This window comes from Rhea americana, unplaced genomic scaffold, assembly GCF_003343005.1.
Source record: "Rhea americana isolate MKP2758 unplaced genomic scaffold, rheAme1 scaffold_413, whole genome shotgun sequence".
NCBI classification, from domain to species: Eukaryota; Metazoa; Chordata; class Aves; order Rheiformes; family Rheidae; genus Rhea; species Rhea americana.
In genome coordinates this window covers 176,917-195,548 of record NW_028186550.1, presented here as the reverse complement: position 1 = coordinate 195,548, position 18,632 = coordinate 176,917, and the positions used below count along the sequence as shown (strand labels likewise).

Genomic DNA, 18,632 nt, shown 5'->3' with positions numbered 1-18,632 from the left:
CATCCAAGGGACTCTGGAGGGTGCCCAGGCCCTGGGTGGGGGGCGGCGAGGGTGGTGCCAAGGGCAGGGGGCCCCGCGGCCTGGCGCTGAGCATCCCTGGGTGCCCGCAGGGAAGAAGGAGGACTCGTACAATGTGCTGGACCTGGCGGAGTACACCAAGAACCGGCCCTGGTGGCGCAAGGTTTTCGCCCCCAGCTCAGGTTCGAGCGCAGAGAAATACAACGTGGCCACGCAGCTGGTGATCGGAGGGGTCACAGGATGGTAAGAGGTGCTGGGGCTGCCTTTGGTGCTCGTGGCAGGGAGCACGCGTGCAGGCACGAGGTGGGTTTGGGGGGGCATCCTGACAGGAACAGGGTGGTTATTTAACTTGGAGCCAAAGAACCGATGATATCTCTTGGGGGAGGAGGGGAGAGCAGCAGCAGGCTTTGATTTTCTTCATGTTCTTCACAACTCCTGACGTGGTGTGCTGGTGTTGGGTTTTGGAACAGAGATTACTTCCTCCCTCGGGATGCGGACGTGCTTTGGGAATCTGTGTGCAGAAACCTCCTGTGGAGGTGGCTTGCTGCATCTCACGCACTGATGTTTCGTGCGCGTGCTTCCTTGGGATCGTGCCGCTGGGGGGGCCTGCTGGGGGCTGTGCCTTGCTTGCAGCTTCGTTCTCACAGTAACACAAGTTGATTTGAAAACTTAGTGCGATTGCACTGCTTTGCTGGCGCGTCCCTACTTCTTGCCGTGCCTGCCCTCTCCTGACACAGGAGTAACTATTTAAAAGAGAATGACATATTCTGTTAATTTTCTAATTAAAATACAAGCTGGTGACTTCTTTCTTGTCTCAGCCAAGTGTATCTATTCAAAAATAGGTAAGAGAAAAGATTGCTGTGTTGTTTTGCAATGTTGGTAAGGAAACTGTGGTCAAAGTAAAGTCTGAGGTGATGTAACAGGCTGCACGAACGAGCAATGGGGTAGCGCTTGCCTGAGTTCTGGTGGATACAGTGATGTTTTACGGGTTAAAGTGTACCACGCTGCTGGAGGCAGCAGTAGCTTTAGATCACTGCTTCTAGCAAGACAAGATCTGATAAGATCTTATTTCAGCAATTTCTCTTCTAAGAAATGAAGTGGGAAAGCAAGCAGATGTTGTTTGAGGTCATTCAGGCTTTGCCCTGTGGTCTGCTTCCGGTGCTCCGTCATGAAACAGCAGCAGATGAGCTGCTTTAATTTCTATTAGAGATGATGCTAGTTAAAAAAGAAGTTAATTCCAGGGAAATCACATGTTTCTGGTGATGCTCTGGGGAGAACCAAAAGGGGTTTTTGAAGGGAAAAGAATCAATGCTGTGAAATGCTGAATTGTAATAGCGAGAAGTGAAAAGTTAGGAAACATCAAATTTATTTGGGCACAAATCCGTTCTGCTTTTCTCTGATCTCGTTTGGCTTTRTTTCCCCACTAGTCAGGCTGTCTCCGAGTCTTGCGTGATTAATGCCAAACGCTGTCTTGTTTGTGGAAGCATGCTGAAGTAGGTGTTTGGTGTCCCATTTTCCTGACTGGATCTTGGTTGATTTGTAGGTGTACTGGATTCATCTTCCAAAAAGTTGGAAAGCTGGCGGCAACRGCAGTGGGAGGTGGCTTTTTCCTGTTGCAGGTATGTATGAATAGTGGCTTAGGCTTTCCAAGAACTTTGTGTGGTGGGGAAGAAGGGTTGTCTAGTGATTTCAGTAATTAACTGTGGTGGTGATTCAACAGGTGATTTTAATAATCAACAGTAATAAACATGTCCCAATAATTTTCCTGTTGTTTGGACACGTGGGTCAGTTCCCTACTTATCCATGGACACACACAGCTCCTGGCAGTCACACGCGTATGTTCCTCATGACGTAGCTTCCCCACTCCCATGAGTAGTATGAAACATATTAGAAACAGAGATGTGCACAGTGGCGTTTGTGGAGTTGCATAAGAACATTTTAAAAGCACATTCAGTCACCTCAGTGGTGGTACTTAGCTTGTGACAGCCAGAGATGAGTCAAGTCTGTAGCAACTTTGAAGCTGTTTTTGGCTTGGTGGCTGTGTGTTCGTGATGTGCCGGAAGGGGCAAGGCCTTTGTTCAGATCTCTGAATAAATTTCTTCCCCTCTTTAGCGGGAGCAAAACAGGAGCGGCGAGCACGGCTTTAGGGGTTGCTGAGAGGTACTTTTTGCTTAGAGACTGCTAACGGAAGCTGGGCCAAAGGCATGTGGAGGCTGTCGTTGCAGAGGCACCCGAGTGCAGTGGCTAACTTGGGAGCAGGAGGTAGGCTTGGCCACGGCAATCTCTGGACTCTTGCTAAAGAACTGGTGTCAGAGCTGGCTCCTGTCATTAGTTTTGCGCTGGTGGAGGTGGAGTCCGTGGAGAAACAGCCCTTACAGTCCTTAATGTAAAGGAGGTGGTTGTCTCTGTCTGCTGTGTGCTTCCCTTCAAGCTGGCTTCTCGACGAGTTGAGCTAGAACAGATGAGRATCTTTGTAATGTACTGGGGAAGGGAGGGAAACAGGTCTGTCTCCTTCAGCTATGTTTCTTCTGTTTAAGAACCCTGGACTTGAGCATCCTGGATGCTGAAATCTGGTTTGTACATCCTGCAGGGGGCAGAACAATTCATAGACCTCAAGCAGCAATCCATCGTTGTTTGCTTTCCGGTTGTGTCTTGTGTAGCTTGTTCTCCTTGCTGTTCTGGTTCCAATACTTCTCCTGACAGCCGAAAGCTTGCCCTGAGCAGGGAGATTTACACTGTTGAATCATCCTCACCAGATAAAATGCTTAGGGAGGAACAACCTATTAATAACTGTGTCCACCCACAGCAGCAGGACAGCTGAGTCCCAATAACACATGTGGCAGTTGTGAGGGGGAGGGGATGCTAGCTTTATGTTAGAGAAAAGAGGCTGAAACATGCTAAGCTGGAATAGTGTGCCCGTCTGTTAGAGGATTATGTGGCAGGCAGATGTTGCAGGATGGTTAATATAAACTGTGGAGATGGTGCTTTTTCCAACTCTGAAGCTTTCCAGCTGGTCTCTTCTCTCTCAGCCTCCTGAACCAGTGTGTGGGGTGGCTTTGGTTTGGGGAGGGGTGAGATGGCAAGGAGGGTTTGTTTAACTGTAGTTGTGCAGGATTTCACTCCAGGAACTTTCTTTCCACCCCTCAAAACTGTAGATTGCAAACCACACAGGATACATCAAAGTGGACTGGAAGCTGGTAGAACGGGACGTGAACAAAGCCAAGCAGCAGCTGAAATTTCACAGCAGCGGTAACAAAATGTCTCCAGAAGTGAAAAGCAAAGTGGATGAGGTGAGACAACTCTCCCAGGGTGTGTGCAGGTGCCCAGTCAGAGGGACAGCACGGAACAGGACCAATTTGTGGGCTCTTAGGGATCTTCTGTAGTGGGAGTGCTTGCATAGCAGCAGAACAGGAGAGATGGCAAAGCTAGTCAGGTGAATTTGAGACAGTCAGAGTGCCTTCTAGGCRTGGTGCAAGTTCCCTATGTGTTGTAGCAAATTCCTTGATGTTGGAAGAAAACTCACTGGCATTGTGGGGAACTCAAGAAAAATCTCTTCAGTCTGAAAAGCATAGCTAAGCAGATTTGGTAGCAGCRTGGTCTGGTCACCCTGGGCTCTGCTGTGTCCTGGTCTGGCATACGCATTCATTTGTTGTGCCCTTCTGTCAAGCTGACAGCGTGCTGACTGTAGCTGGGCCCTGCGTGTCTGATGCGGGGGTACGTCGGGGGTACGTCGACGCTGGCTGTGCAGCAGCTCTTGCAGGGTCTGAGCTGCTCTGGGATGCTAATTGTGCAGGAGCCGTACGGGGGGCTGGAAGCAGGGAGGTCGTTAGGGAGGCTCCTTTCCTAGAGCTGGGCAGTGGCCACTTTCCCAGCCCAGGGAATAGCCTGCGAGGTACCTGATTATGGGGAGGGTAGAGGAGTGACCTGCTGTTGCTGGAGAATGCTGTTGGCTCTTCTCTCCCCTGCTTAGGTGATCACGTTTCTGAAGAAGAATGTTATCCTGACCGGAGGGTTTGCTGGAGGATTTCTGCTTGGAATGGCATCATAGGAACTACACTCAACTCTCCTTTCTTGCCCAACCTCTCTGTCCTCTCCTTCGTGTTCCCTCTCACTTAGAAAAGAGTGGCTGTTGCCAGCAGGCTCAATCCCTTCCTCCCCCAGGTTCCAACCCGTCCTTYTTACAATGCTGCTCTGATTTCCAGCTTTTTCCTCTGCCTGGGCTGTTTGGGTGTTGGGATTGGTCTGAAGCTTATGACCCCCAGCATATCAGTGTGATTCTTTTCCCCACCCAGTATGCCCAGATTTTGGTGAGTTGCAGCCTCATAAATATGTAGGGACAGAGAACTCTCTAAACAAGCGCCTTCGCAGGTGCTCAGGACTGTTACATTTGTTAATCTACCAGTATGTGTATACAACAGCTATAGGTTGTTCACTGCTGCTTGGCTTATACTTCTCTTCCCTGGTACCTGGAAAGTCTGTGCTTCCCTCTGCACAGAGATAGTGTGTGAAATCCAAATATGCCTGACTGTCCTTGGGTAGAAGCAGAAGTGTGGGGGCAGCTTGGGCTCTGTGCTGGAGTGGGCTTCCRGGCTGGTGGTTAAGGAGCCGGTTCATGCTCTGAGTGAGGCTAGGGTGTTCTCCTGCCTTCCCCTGCCATTGCACTACACGGAAATGGCCATTTTGGCTTCTCCGCTGGTGTTATTTATACCCCTTACTGGAATTGCAGCGCTGGCACTGCTGATGGAAACTGAGCACCGTGTGTGACTCTCCAAGCCCTTTCCTTATCGTGTCTTCTGAAAGTCACYGAACTTCCCACACTGCAGAGCACAGTTGCCTTTTTTTGCTTGCCAGGTGGCTGCTCAACCTTTGGAATGTGCTGAGGCGCTCTCTTGTCTGGGCAGACAGGCTTCCAGAGTGCTCGACCCATCTGTGTCGGGCTGGCGGCTCAGGTGGTGTGTGGGTCAGCTGCGTCACTTACTGTAAATTACCTTGGGGCTCAGACTGGTGTTCCTAGGTCTAGCACGGCCTTTGCTGGCCAGTTTGGAGTTGGTGATGCCCATTAGAATGTAACTGTATGGGACGGGATTGTAGATAAGAGATGCATCCTGATTTGGGGTACATCGTGCTGGTTCGGGATACCTGTAGCCAGTTCAGTTGGAGTGGGGGAAGGATATGAAATCTGGCTAGAACTGCTTTTAGCTGCCTCTGCAGAGTACAAATCCCATCTCCCTGGACTTTGCAAACTGAAACTATTTAATCTTCCCAGCATGTGCATCCCGGGGGCTGCTGTTATCAGAATGGTTCAGSTGCTTTTCTGTCTCTGGGAAATCACAGGTTCTTTTGAATGTGTTTGGCAATAACTCATTTCTTTTCCTTCCCAACCTGAGACTGGTTACAGAGATGCTACTTGGAGCAGCTAAAGCAGCTTGCTTAACTTCCTATTTGCTTAGGAAAATGCATCTCAAGATGCATTTAGGTCCTGAGGCCTAAATGATAAAGACAGCATGACAGTTAGGGTGTATTTTTGTGGTAGAGGYCACTTCGAGCTTTCTGTTTTGGTGATGTTCCTTCCTTCTTTAAGCTTATTAGCTTTTCYTATTTCCACAAAAAGAGCTATCCCCTAGCTTCCTTAATTCCTTACCTGCAGCCCTTTTTCTGCAGGTTATAAGGCAGCCAATATGCAGAGCCCTGCTGTTTTTGGCCCAGTGCAGCTGTGTGCAGAGCAGAACTCTAACCTACAAGAGAAAAGGAAAAAAAATTACAAAAAAAAATGATCCCTTAGAGCTGTTCTGTATAGGCTCGTGCTGGGTTGTCATTGCCTCTTTCTAGAATCATGAGATTTGTGTGACAGCAGGGTGATGATGTCCTCGAGCAGATTACGTGTGAATGTTCTTGCTGAGAATGGTTCTCTTSTGCTGGAAGTCAACCTGTCCAACTTGGGAGATGCACTAGAAAACAGCAAAGCGCCTGGGTGTTGAGGAGGCAGCACCCGAGGCAGCAGCTGCAGCCTCTTCTGTGCTGTGTAATGTTGCATTGCTGGCTCTTGGCGTGGACGGAGGTGAGGGACCTTCCCCAAAGAGAAGTGCTAGAAGAGCTGGAACTGTGGGTTCTGCCACTAGAGGTTTGATTTTTGTCTTGCTCCGTGTTCACTGCGGTCAGTGTAGCAACACATTGAGTTAGCTGAGGGTTTCTCACCTTCTTCACTCTAAAAGCAGCTGTGGGTAACCAGGAAGCAGCAGTTAGTGTCTTTGCTGTCATGTCCTGCTGTACGTGTGGGCAGGCAGGCTCACATGCCTTTGATGATGGCYTTCTTAAAGGCCATCAAGGGCTGTAGGAATGCTGGGAGGCAGCAAATAGGTCCTCGATAAATCACTGTTTGARAGTGGAGTGAAGAATTGTGTGTGTGTAGGAAATACAACTGAATGTGCATGAATTCATATATGATGCATTGCAGGATCTCCCGTGTTCCTGTAGGAGGAAAAAAATGTTACTTTCCCTCTGCCTGGCGTGTTACCTAACACAACCTTCTGCTGAGGCACACTTCTCCCTCCAAAGCTTTCTCCAAAGACAAAGCTCAAAGTAAATAATAAAAAGAACTTAAGGCTCAAATAAATCCCTGTTATTTCTATCCCAGCCTAGGGAAGGGTGTATTGGGTCCTGTCCTCAGGATCTGTAGTTGCTGCTATGAAGAGAAATGGCCCAGAGATGGCCCTGATTCAGCTAAAATGTCTTGATTCCTGCTGGAAGGAGAAACAAGTAGTTGAGACAAATTCATGTTGAGTTTAGTGTGAATGCAGACAGGGAATGGGCAAGGACATCAAAATCTGGCAAATCTTTCTGCTGTTGCAGTGTTGGACTCGCGGCTGGCACCATTTGAGTGCTGTGTGGCTGCGCTGGAAGTTTTGATGCTGAATGACCAATTTCCATGGAGATGCATCTGCATTGCTGCAGGTGCCAAAATGAATGTCCCACCCCCATCACACCTGTGCACACACACACACGCTCCCCTTGGACTGGTTCCAACAACTGGCGCCTGTTCCGGTACGGGAAGGTTTAAAACACACTAGGCTTGTAAAGTCTTTTTATATATTGTATGTAAATGCTTGTTGAAGTGATATTTTATTAAACAGTTTTGCTCTAATAGCTTCTCTGTGTGAGCTCTGTTGAGCTGTGGGAACCAGCCTCTCTGCCTTACCCAGCATGTCCCGCTTGACTTGCGGGAGCAGTTGCAGCCAGTCTGGGAGCGTAAGGCTCCTCGCAGCGCTCCAGCTGCCTTCTCCCCTCTCTGCAGGTAAAGCTGGCTAGGAGTGGGCTGCCTGGCTGAGCCCCTCTACCTGACGGGCCTGGCACCCATCAGCCGTGCTCCCAAAGCTGGGATGTCTCCTGCCAGCCCAGCTTCAGAGGGAGCCTTCCCGCTGAACAGCGCTCTCTGCCTCGCAGGGGTGGGCACAAACGCGAGGTTTTGCTTTTCTAACAGAAGCCGAAGTACTTGCTTCTGATCATCTATTAGCAATCATCTTTCCACTGCTCCTGTTCAAGACAGGGCAAGAAGGAAACATGAGCTTCTCATCAGGTGTCTGAGCTGCCTCACTGCCTTGCTGTCGCTCTTCCCTGCTCTTCAAGAATACTAAAACCCCTATTTTGTCTGCGGGTTTTTCCGGGCAGGGAGGGAAGGCTAGCACTGCATTATTCGGATCCTGAGCCCTGATATAAAAATACCAAGCAGCTTCTATTTAAACATAGTGTTGTCATATGCAGCCCTAGACTGTGAATGGCAGCCAAGCTGCCTGGCTCTCTAGAGCTATGTTGCATTCTCAATAAACAACCAAACTGAGACTGCAATTTGTTCCAGTCATTTATTTGTATCATGGTATTTCAGAGCAGTGAATACAGATGGTTTGCTTTTCTAGGCTTCAGTACACTCATCTATTGTGCCTAGACTACAGTGGTCTGTTTATAGAAGCTGTATTTTATAATTAAATTGTACTTGATCACAGCACAAAAGTCCTTTACGGCTAGATCTAATGACAGAGTTAGGAGCCTAGTGGGTTCAAAGTCTGATATTGAGGTGTCTGGGCCCTGTTATGGACTTGGCACCCACTGAGGTGCCTGGACTCCTGCTACAGTGGACGGAGAGACTTAGGCAGCTCTGAAGGGTGATGCAGGAACCTGTCTTCCAAGCTCTGCCTACAGGTCACAGGAAATTCTGCTGCACAGGTGAGAGCATCTGAAAAGCCATCTCGCCCTGGGGTCCAGACACAGCCTGCCTGCACGTGAGAGTCTAGAGCGCTCTGTGGAGAGTGGGTGCCTGTACCTTGTTCAGTGAGGGCACCTAAATCAGTTCTTGGATCTAGCCCAGGGCTTTGTGAGAGGCCTCTGGGTACCAGAGCATTGAATTATGCTGGGTTCATAACATATTGCTTAAAGATGTTCAGTTATACATAACAAATTTATAAATTTGTTTTCATATCAACAGTCAGATTTTCCAAATGAGTATTGCTCTTTTTAAAAATCCTATTCCTGTAGCAATCCCTGAAATAATGTTCCTGTAACATCTTTATTGTCATGCAAATAGCAGCGTGTAGGCAATCCCAATATAAAGTAATCATAAAACTCTATCCAGTGGGAAGGTGAGGCACTTAGGCAAAGTGACTTGYAGTCACTCAGGATCTGTGTCAGAACCAGGAGCAAACCCCAGATCTGATTCCCATTCTTAAGCTTGAACCAGTGGACAGGTGAATGTTGTCTGAAACTACTGCAGTATGGCAGCATTACCTTTGCTGTGTCAAGATGGTCGTTTCATGTGTCATGTTTAAATTCACTCTTTTGAGCTTATTTCCTGTACCTCCCACTCCAGAAGTCAGAATGAAGCTGGTTCCACCCCTGCATTTTGATACGGAGGACGGATTAGAGTAGGGTAAGCATTCTAAAAACATCAATTTGACTTTTCACAGACACAGGTGCAATGCTAAGACAATGTAGATGATGTTTTGGTACAGCAAATAAAGTCCGTTAACCAGGCCATCTGTTGGTACTGCGTTTTACTTTTTGGTGCGTGAGATGGTGTGTTCTAGGAGCGATCTGGCTTTCCTGAAAGTCTAGAGAAGGACTGAAAAAAGCACGTACGAGCTCTGCAGGTGAGTCCATGCTCTGGCACCTGCTGGAGCTGCAGTGTGTTACTGAGGTGGTGGGGGAATTCCTTTTGAAGCAGCCTTAAACTTTTCTCTCTCTCTTTCTTCTTTCTCAAACCCTGAACAACAGACAGATCTGCCCTTGGGGTACCGGGCACAGCACTTCCGCATTTCCTGAAGCACAGCTTCACACTTAGACTCCACATAGTTGTTTGCTGGAAAATAAAAAAGAAAAGGGTGATGCTAAGTCTGCACAGCCAAGTAAGTTTTGCCCCCAGAGGGGGCGTAGCCAGCCCAGCCCTTCAGATGCTGCACAGCTTGCCTCGCTGGAAAGCCAGAGCTGCTTGGACATTTCATCGCTTTCCCTGCTCCACAAAAGCTCTCAGTAGTTGCATTCGTCTAAAGCTGCCCCGCGCTAGCCTTGCTGCTGTCGACGAGCGCATCGTCAGCCCCTTAGTGCTGCAGCTATTGCACGCCGCTACAGTAAGAACAACGTGTCCCTTGCTGCTGCCCTTCAATCTCTACTTTTTTTTTGCCTTTTAAGCTAAATCTTGTGACCTTTGTTCTCAAGCCTCTCAAGCCCAAGTGCTATGTTACTGCAGGGTTTACAACGGGTGCAAGAGCATCCAAAGAGGATTTGGTGTAAGTATGTGCATGCTTCATCGCTACGGGCTTTGTAAAAGGAAGAAGCATGACTGAAAGCACCCCACCAGCGGCCTGTAACTGGGGAGGGGGTGGGTGGGAGGCAGGGATGCGTTTTTGCAAAGTAATCCGAGCTTCCCATCACAACCCAGCATGCCAGCAGGAATGCTTAGCCAGACGCCAGCAGCTGAATCCACGCTACATGGAGCCAGGGGTGACCACCTTCCATGCACAGGTCCCACCTCGAGCTCGGGAAGTCCCATTACTTGCCCTCCTCTCAATCTGCCCCAGGTTCCTGCTCTCAGGCACTGCTGGCAACGGGACACTGGGTAAAATGAGCCGCTAGCCTGGGACGACTGGGTGCGTGCAGCGCTTTGTCCAAGCAGCACACCTGCATCCATCCCTCCACTGCCGCTGTGTTGCCTTCGCTTCAGGCTCTGAGTGACTTCAGCTGCCCCAGCAGGCTCGAGCGCTGCTGAACACGGCCAATTTGTCCGGCATCCCTCCTGCCCCAGCTCTCCGCTTGCTGCCGCCGCGCTTGGCAGCGTGGCTGCGTGACGCGCTGTGTCCCACCGTGCTTTGCAGGCTGGCCACCAGCCTGGCAGCGGGGAGACCCCGGGCTACGCCAGCCCACTGCAGCTGCTGCTCAAACAAACATCTACCTGCCCGCCTGCCGAGCGGTGCGGAGCTGCCCGCCGCAGCCTCGGAGGAGCAGCGCGACCGCTTCGCCGCTGCGCTCACCACCACACCCCCTCATTTACGCCGAACAGCGCAACAGCCAACCCAGCGCGAGGCAAACCTACGTCCGCTGGAGATCCCAGCGAGAGCCAGCAAAAGCTTCCCAGGTAACACGTGAGCTAGCCAGGGCTCATCTCTAGGCTATGGATTCCCTGCCTGAGTTTGAGCATGATGAAAACGTAGAGGTCACCCCTGAGAAGAAAGCCTGTGGAGATGTTACTGTTTGTACCAGCTGGCAGCTTGTGTCTGCCCAGCGATCCCAAATGAGAGGTTTTTGCAGGCCTGACTGGCCACTGTCACCTCCTGCTTGCTCTGAATGTCATAGTGTAGAGGAGCTTCAGACACAGTGACCAGCTGCTCCAAAGCTTTGACTCTCCCAGGCCCTAAGAAACCAGGACTAACAAATCCAGGTAGTTCGGGTAGGATACCTTCAGCTCAGAGCCTCTGCTGGGCTCCCCTGGGTTAGCAGAGAAGGAAGCTGACAGCCTGGAAGGCACGTCAGGCCCTTGGGAAAGTCAGCTAACTCTCCCTACCATAACAGTCCCATGAGAAGTGCTCCCAGGGCGCTCGCAACTGCTGCTTTGYCTCTGCAGGTTTGTTCCCAGACCTATTGCTACATGCAGGCACATCCTGCTATCCATGGAGGCTGCGTTCCTGGAAAGCACAACGGTTAGTCATACGATGGACAGCAAAACACGAAGCAGTTTGTAGTGGGCATTCAGTCTCCCAGAGGAAGCAGCCGCGATCTGTTAGCACCACGACCCTCTCCAAATGTTGCAGCCTTTGAAAAGGCAGCATCTCCCCAAGGTCCTGCTCCTGCCCCTCCAGCYGTCACCCTGCATATATTGTCCTTGGGTATTGGTCAGTTAAGTCTCTGTACTCATYCCTATTATTTCCATCCTCAATTACACTAATTCCTACAGGAAAAGTTGCTTTGCTGCCTGTCAAACGCAGCTGGTTCATCAGGGTAACATATGGTCAACAACAAAACTGCAAAATGACAGCTAGAGAAGTGGTGCATAGTGGGGTGTGTGCAGAGCAGAGTAAAAGTGCTTCTGTGCTAACATTTATCATTCAGATCAAATCTGCACACATATCTACACCAGTAAAACATTTGGAATAAATTCCATGAATGCCAGGAAAATAACACTGTCACAAATGGGACTAAAATGGGTTCAACCATTAGCTTTTAAGTGCAGTTACTATGGGGAGAGAAGTCAGCCAGCCCTTCCTATGAGAATGCTCCAAATTTCAAGAGCAATAGCAAAGCAAGCATTATTTCCACAGAATTTGGGGGCATGGAGAGCGATTTGTTTGAGCCCTTGCCTCAAGCTGATCACAGCTTCCAAAAAAACAATCCTGGGAAAGACAGATATCTACCAAAAACTGACTGTGGCTTTTCCCTCATTTTTCCAGATGCTTTTCCTCTTAGGCTCTTCCCCAGCCTACCAGGGGCTGGTCTGCTACTTGCACAGATTGCAACCATTACATTTGCTGAAGACTGCAGAGCCGTCTCTCGACTTCCCCAGCAGGACTTCACCCACGCATTCAATTTTTAGCTAACCCACTTGTAGTTTGCACAGAAACTAAAAGCAGCCATGGATTTCTGTGGAACCGGCCTGGCTGCTTTCAGCAGKGCGCCACTGGCCGTCCCTCTCCTGTCACCCCGAGCTAACGCACTGAGCTGTTTTCAACCGAAGCTCAGAGCACGCTGGCTAAGGGCTCAGCCAGGCGAGGCAGGAGGAGCTCTGCCACGCTGCCGCGCTGCCTCGGCACGGAGGCATGCTTGCTCGTATTCACTTCCTACTGCAAGTTCTTTTCCAAGAAGCAACAGATTTTTTTGTTTATCGTCTATTTTTTCCTCTATGAGTAACAAGCCTGCTCTCCCCAGCTCAGGCCACTAGAAGCCTTCTCCCAAATCACATAATCTCCCTCTTCCCTACAAACTCTTAGCTAAGCTAATACAAAACAGCTGTTAAAGTTCTCCAGAAGACATCAAACTATATCAGATCTGAGGCCAGATCACATACACCTAATCCAGTTACTGACAGACACCCAAGTCCAACCTGCTCTTAAGATCCCCCCACTAGAGCTAGAGGCTCTGCAGTCCTCCCGTACAATCCACCCAATATTACACTAGCCACTCTCTGAGAGAGCTTACTGTAATGTTTAACGCCTCTTCCTGCCTACAGCTTTGTCCCAAGACTCCCAGGCGCTGACCAGAGCATGGAGAAGACTTTGTTTGAAACAGCACATCACTGTATAAACACTTTTGCGTGGTACTAATGGTGTCTTGTTATTCAAAATCAAACACAAGGAAAAATCTATTAAAACAAGACACTGTTTGCTTTGCAACCAGGTCACAGTAATGGCCATGCTTTCTTCTCTCTCAAGGTGAAAGGAGAACAGGGTTAATTTAAAAGATAAAAGCTCCACCAAAAATCAAGACACTAAAAAGACAAAATGACACTTGGTACCTTGCAAGCATTTCTGTATTTCACAGGCTTGTTTCTGGCAGGGATCCTTCTGGGACATGGTCAGAGAACTAAAATGATAGGAAAATATTACTGTAGAAACAATGTGCTTTTTTTTTGTAGGGGGCAAGGCATTCCCTTAAAACCAAGACTTCTAAAGAGCTCCCAATTTCCYTCCCTAGCACAGCATGATGGGCCACAGCTCGGAGAACACCTACTGCTGCTTGCATACAACTGCCAACACACACGAGAACTCCTCAGTCTCCCAACGACCACACAAAATCTTCGCAGCACACCTCTCCCAGGCAGCAGCTTGTTAGATGCCTCAGCTGAACAGCTCTGAGTCTGGCTAGAGGATGAGAATATGGACAACAAATACAGGGAAATTTCACATTGCTAAGCTTGAAGGCCTTTTTCTTTTCTTTCTTTCTTTTTTTTTTTCCTGGTCAAAATCTGTGCTTTTCCTCTTAGAAACACAAATTCCCTCCTCTGAACAAAGACTCAGCTGAACATAGATGGATTTTTCTGATAGTTCTACRCCTCCAAACATTACACTAAAACATGTACTTGAGTAAAGGCCTTCCCTGTGAGTGCTGTATAACCAAGGGTTTGCTGTTTGTCACACAACTGCATCTGGAGAAGGAATTAAAAAAAAAAAAGTGTATGTTCTCTAAAATTTGTGAGGGCTTATGTGGTTTGGTCTTTTGTTTTTAGAAAACCTCTTGGAAATATCCCAAAAGAAACATAGCGGAGGAAAGCTCCACCACATTCAAATCACTGTAAAGCAGGATTACAAACACTTAGTTTTTCTTTCTGCAGCTAAGACACCTGAAACTGTGATCTCTCACAAGACAGCAAAAGATGAGAAAAAGTTGTTGGGCTCAGCAGTTGGATGGGAGACCTCTACGGAAAGTGCTGCTGTTACAGAAAGTGGTGCTGGGACATCAGCTCCCTCCGAGACGCTCTTCAGCCCCTGCCTCTGCCCAGCACTAGGGAAGTGCTGCCCTTCAAGTCTCTGTCCGCGCTCGGACTGGCACTATGCCACGGCGCTTCTCAATAAGGCTAAGGCATCACCTCCAGCATCCTGGCCAAACTCCGCTCGGGAGGATCATATTCTGCCTACCTAGAACTCCCCCTGACGTTTCAATTGGACACGATACTCTTCTTCACTGCCTGTCCTAAACTCTTGTGTGATGGTGCTGTGTGTTGTTTAACTGCTTCCACCTCAGAGGTGGCTGCATTTCAGTGGAGAGAGAATCATTTATTGTACAAAACATACAAGGACATCTTCCTAGAGCCACTGCTCCTGAAAGACAAAAATTCATATTAAAGAATGACCAGGAATAAACAGAGCACAGTACAAAAGCAGGGTAACAGCTACACATACCAGATTAATCACCAGGCACGAGTTTAAGCAGCAGTTCTTCAACACCACCAAGCTGTAAGCGACAAGGAAAAGTTCAATACGTCTACAGTTACCCTGGCCGAGCTAACGGACTTCAGTAAAATAACAGTCCTTTGCCGTCCCTCAGGGATCTCAAATGACTTCACAAACAGGAATGACTATGGTCTAACGTCGCCACCATCCTTACCATGAGATGGTGCTCTATCTCCCAAACGCGAGAGTTACTATCCCTGTACTGCTCACCCTGGGACAGCTGCCACATATGAGGCAGCCGGGATGGGGGGAGCTGGCTGGGTCGCAGCGCCTCACCCAGGGGAACCTGAACTCTTTGGATCCGAGCCCTCAGCATACCTTCCTCCTGGGGGAGAGTAACAGAAAGAGCAGGCAGTTACTGGCAAAGCAGTAGAGGCACCTGCATTATCAAAGCTACAATCACTGGGAAGCTCAAGGGACACTTGCCTCTTCCGCAGCCACGAGCCACGTTTTGCGGTGCTCATCGCAGTAAACACCCACGCGTCGCACCCACAGCCGGACAGGAGGAGCGCCAGCGTGCCCTCCTTCTGCCATTCCCCCAGTTACGTCCCGGTGCTCCCGTTAGGTGTACGGCGTCAACACGCACGGTGCGCGCATGGTCTCCTTAGCTCTGAATGCGTTTGCGGAGAAAGCTCTCAGCTCTGAAAGGCACCTTTGGGCGGCGTCTGACTTACTGTATGAGGTGCTATTTGCTGAAACGTCCCTAACAGTCAATTTGGGAAGCTAAGGTGGTACCTAAGTGAAAGGAAATTTCATGACGAGTTGCACGCTGGGACAYGCGTGCTGTATGGCATTTGTAAGGCATTTTGGGACAAAAGGTGCTATAAGTACACTGTTAGACCCTGTGAATACTGGCTTCGCTTATTCCACTAACAGTTCTATTAACAGTCTTTGTGTAAAATAGAGGGGGAAAAAAGAGAGAAAAAGTGATTTATGCAAGACTTCCGTGGCTAGTGATGGACTAAATCCCAAAAGCAAAATTTGTGGCAACGGGTGAAATTAGCCTAACAGGAGCGAAGGTCATTCTGGAGACAAAGCGTAAGACTCCACACGCACGAGTTTCTCATATTTGGAGCTTGCAGAGCTGTCATTGCGAAGGGTCCTTCATCTCATCTCCTTTAAGAGGATGGCAGAAGTGTCCATTCACGTACAAGCTTCTTGTGAATAGCTCTCGTTACTTTGCGTAGTCCAAATTTTAGCTGCTTACTAAGAGCCACTGATACCAGCAGGGGCAAAGGAATTTTAGACATTGAGACGGTTCTTCCTACTAGAATTTTTGTTTAACAGCACGTTTACTGTATACAGGTTAGATCAAGCTGAGCCATTAGCAAATGAAGGTCAGGGAAAATGATTCTCTCTTTTGAACCCTAGAAGAGGTAATCAAAATGGTACAGACAGTCTTCATTCTTTATCTAGGTTTAAAGTAGAACAGAATTAAGCTGTAATACACATAGTATCTTCCTGCTATGAAGCAGCTGCAATATTCCTATCCAAGTGAAACACAGTGATCTTCTCCTGAAAACTTGTGAAGTTATAAGGCAGATTTCAGACAGAAGTAAGAAAATCTGGGTACAAAATAAAGTAGGGAAGGTCAGGGAGAGAAAAAATTGTTAAACATCGGGGTACATATATAATAGGAAATACACTTCCACGTAGCCCTCTATATCTTACATCAGAGTTTTTCTACCTTTTTTCCAATCAAAAGCTCACTCAGCCTTTTTGAACACTAAACACCAACCACGGATCAGCCTGAACAGCACAGTCACAGTATTTTAATTTATGAACAAAGAAAAATTTGAGTGTTCTTTTATTATTCATTTTTYTCCCATTCTGTTTGTTTCCTTGCTTGACGTATGGAAATGTGTATGTGCGCTATAAGAAAGTACAGCTGTTCTGAAGACATCCTGTGATGTCTTATGAACTGCAATGGTTCACAGCCCTGGACTGGGAAACATTGCCACAGCCACTCCAAGCAATGCCCCAGCAGCTGGATCACTGGCATTTAAAGGAATGCAACAGCAAACTGACTAACCTCACAGGGCCTTCAGGAGGGAGTTGTGAAGGCTGAAGTGACATTTCTGCAAGTCCCATTCATTYTGCTTTATCCTAAGTCACTTCATAAATTTAAGCCCATGTGTGAAGATCATTTTGCCCAGCAGTAAAAAGCAGCAATAACCACTGCTCAATTTCAGTCAGCAGAATGTAATTACCCAGCTTGGAATTTGGCCAGGATACTCTCCTACTCTGCGGTAAAATGCCAAAAGCCCCATCATGACCAAAAAAGTTCAAGAATTTGCTTTCTTACCCTATTCAAAGCTGGAATTTCTATAGCTCATCATCCCCAGAACCAGGAGACATTGTCAGCTTAATACTGACCTCAGTACTGGAAAAGTATTGCTCAGTAAGTGAACACYACCATTTCCTACAGCAACTAAACTTTCCTGGGAGGTCTCCTATCCAAGTACTAATCTTGTTCAATCTTGCTGAACTACAGATAGGAGAACTAAAGCACAATATATATATATAYACATTTGTATTTATTGTGTGTGAACATGGCAGTAATGCTAGGTACTGGATTGACCGAACAAGGTCTCATGCAGAGGACACTGTGCAGAATGGGCAGCCGTTAACATGTGTTTTTACTCTTTGTTCAACTAATTTGTCCCGAACTTCCTCCAAACTCCATAGCTCAGAGTTCAGTTGCCAAAGTTCAAAGGCCCAGTCTGGCCTCTCTTTTCTCTTTCTCTGAGACTACTATGAAAGTATCCAGTTAGTGCCACAAATAAAATCTCGAGTCAGGCAAAACCGTCAATTGGGTTTGAAGTGAGACAGGTTTGTCTTCAGTACTCAAAACATACAAGAAAAGCAGAGAGGATCTGAAAAAGCACACGCTTAGACATTTGCACCTAAAACCTTAAAAGGGGAAAAACATATGCAATGCCTATTTTTGCTGACTTTATAAGGAAATCARACAAGAGCCTGGAGGAAGAAATGGTTGAAAGGAAAAATAAACTTACTTATATTTAAAATAAATAGTTAAACTTGTCCCTTATATTAGGTTTGCTTCACAATCTATACCAAAGACCCAAGCCAACAAAACRCAATCCAGCTAAAGTTTGCAGGATTGCAGTGTCATCCTGTGACACTGATTTCAATGTTCTCATCAATACAACTGCAGAACACTGAGCTGTTTAAGGTCCTGATGGGGGGAAATTTAAAGCCCAAGTCCTACTGACATCAACAAGACTTGCAGGTATTCTGTCTATCTCAGCACCAGGCCTTTAAGTTTAATATTGTTCTGGGGCATGGGTAGATTTCTGAGCCATACAGTACATGAACAAGCATGAAGATGGCAGGGAGGAGGACTGTGTCTTGTAATGAAGACAATTTATTTGCTTTTAAAGCATTAGACATTACATTAAAACAGATCACCAGAACAATGAAAGAAAGAGCTCCAAATGCAACTTGGACCATTCCCAGAGCTGAAGCTCAGCATGCTGAACAAACGCCCCCTCTATTACCTGCTATTTTAAATGGGGACCRGGTCAGATTGTTAGAAGAGTTCAGCTGCCATTTAGTTACCATGGAAAAAAAAAAGCAACGATGAAGCCAACTGAATTGGGCATAGTATTGAGCCAACACAGCTACAAGGCATCCAGATGAAAGCCGGCTCAAACCTGACCAGTTTGGCCTCCTGGTGCAGAGAGGGTGCAGCTGCCTGTGCRGCTCTGTGTGCACAGCCTTCGGGGAGCTAAATGGGAGCTGAGCTTTCCTGAAAATCCCAGCCTGCGTCTTGCAAAGAGTCAGGGATCAGAYGAGCTGTCTGCTGATGTGAGAGCATGTTGACTCACTCTAAAGCTTCTTCTCTGGGTTTTGGACTCTACTCTGCCCAGAGCACTTGCCCCCAGCAAGCCTCCACAACTCAACTCTCCACTCTGCCCAACCTACTCAGGGGTAGCAGATGCTCACCAACCAGCCGGGGCTGTCCAGCAGTTAGGGGAAGGAAGGTCTAACTTTGGTGGGATCTAAAGAAACAGGAAAACAAAAAGAGAAGGAGGGAATACAARGGGCAGGGAGGGAGCCCAGGTGCACGAAGAAAGGAAGAGAAAGGGGAGGGAGAGAAGGGCCGGCCCCAGAGGGGGTGTGGGAGCCAGGCCTGGGGAGGGCTGGAGGCGGCTGGGGCAAGCAAAG

The 18,632-nt window shown here is 48.0% G+C and overlaps 3 protein-coding genes across 3 annotated transcripts in view; 1 reads left to right on the top strand and 2 right to left on the bottom strand.

Annotated features, from left to right (window-relative positions):
- FUNDC2 (FUN14 domain containing 2) overlaps positions 1 to 7,159 on the top strand; it is a 12,159-nt gene extending 5,000 nt beyond the window's left edge. The window contains exons 3-6 of the mRNA XM_085314895.1: positions 9 to 261; positions 1,562 to 1,637; positions 3,174 to 3,308; positions 3,989 to 7,159. Coding sequence (XP_085171021.1) covers positions 9 to 261; positions 1,562 to 1,637; positions 3,174 to 3,308; positions 3,989 to 4,066 — 542 coding nt within the window. The 3' untranslated portion in view covers positions 4,067 to 7,159. The remainder of the gene's footprint in view (positions 1 to 8; positions 262 to 1,561; positions 1,638 to 3,173; positions 3,309 to 3,988) is intronic.
- Positions 7,160 to 7,860: 701 nt separating this feature from the next.
- On the bottom strand, positions 7,861 to 13,068 carry CMC4 (C-X9-C motif containing 4). Its single transcript, XM_085314871.1, has 2 exons — positions 13,007 to 13,068; positions 7,861 to 9,364 (listed from the first exon to the last, which is right to left on the bottom strand). The coding sequence occupies exons 1-2, from the start codon at positions 13,062 to 13,064 to the stop codon at positions 9,195 to 9,197; spliced, it is 228 nt and encodes a 75-aa protein (XP_085170997.1). The 5' UTR covers positions 13,065 to 13,068; the 3' UTR covers positions 7,861 to 9,194.
- A 1,152-nt stretch (positions 13,069 to 14,220) lies between these two features.
- MTCP1 (mature T cell proliferation 1) lies at positions 14,221 to 18,468 on the bottom strand. Its single transcript, XM_085314870.1, has 5 exons — positions 18,411 to 18,468; positions 14,868 to 16,006; positions 14,596 to 14,766; positions 14,391 to 14,442; positions 14,221 to 14,309 (listed from the first exon to the last, which is right to left on the bottom strand). The coding sequence occupies exons 2-4, from the start codon at positions 14,973 to 14,975 to the stop codon at positions 14,395 to 14,397; spliced, it is 327 nt and encodes a 108-aa protein (XP_085170996.1). The 5' UTR covers positions 14,976 to 16,006; positions 18,411 to 18,468; the 3' UTR covers positions 14,221 to 14,309; positions 14,391 to 14,394.
- Between the last annotated feature and the right edge of the window lie 164 nt (positions 18,469 to 18,632).

Bases quoted from the DNA above. Each gene is read 5' to 3' on its own strand.
- CMC4 (XM_085314871.1), bottom strand. From the start codon at position 13,064: ATGTCCCAGAAGGATCCCTGCCAGAAACAAGCCTGTGAAATACAGAAA. The intron at 9,365-13,006 runs GTACCAAGTGTC...TTTATTTTCCAG, and splicing joins AATACAGAAATGCTTGCAAG to CAAACAACTATGTGGAGTCT.
- MTCP1 (XM_085314870.1), bottom strand. From the start codon at position 14,975: ATGGCAGAAGGAGGGCACGCTGGCGCTCCTCCTGTCCGGCTGTGGGTG. The intron at 14,767-14,867 runs GCAAGTGTCCCT...ACTCTCCCCCAG, and splicing joins GGCTCGTGGCTGCGGAAGAG to GAGGAAGGTATGCTGAGGGC. The intron at 14,443-14,595 runs GTAAGGATGGTG...TGTCGCTTACAG, and splicing joins AGATAGAGCACCATCTCATG to CTTGGTGGTGTTGAAGAACT.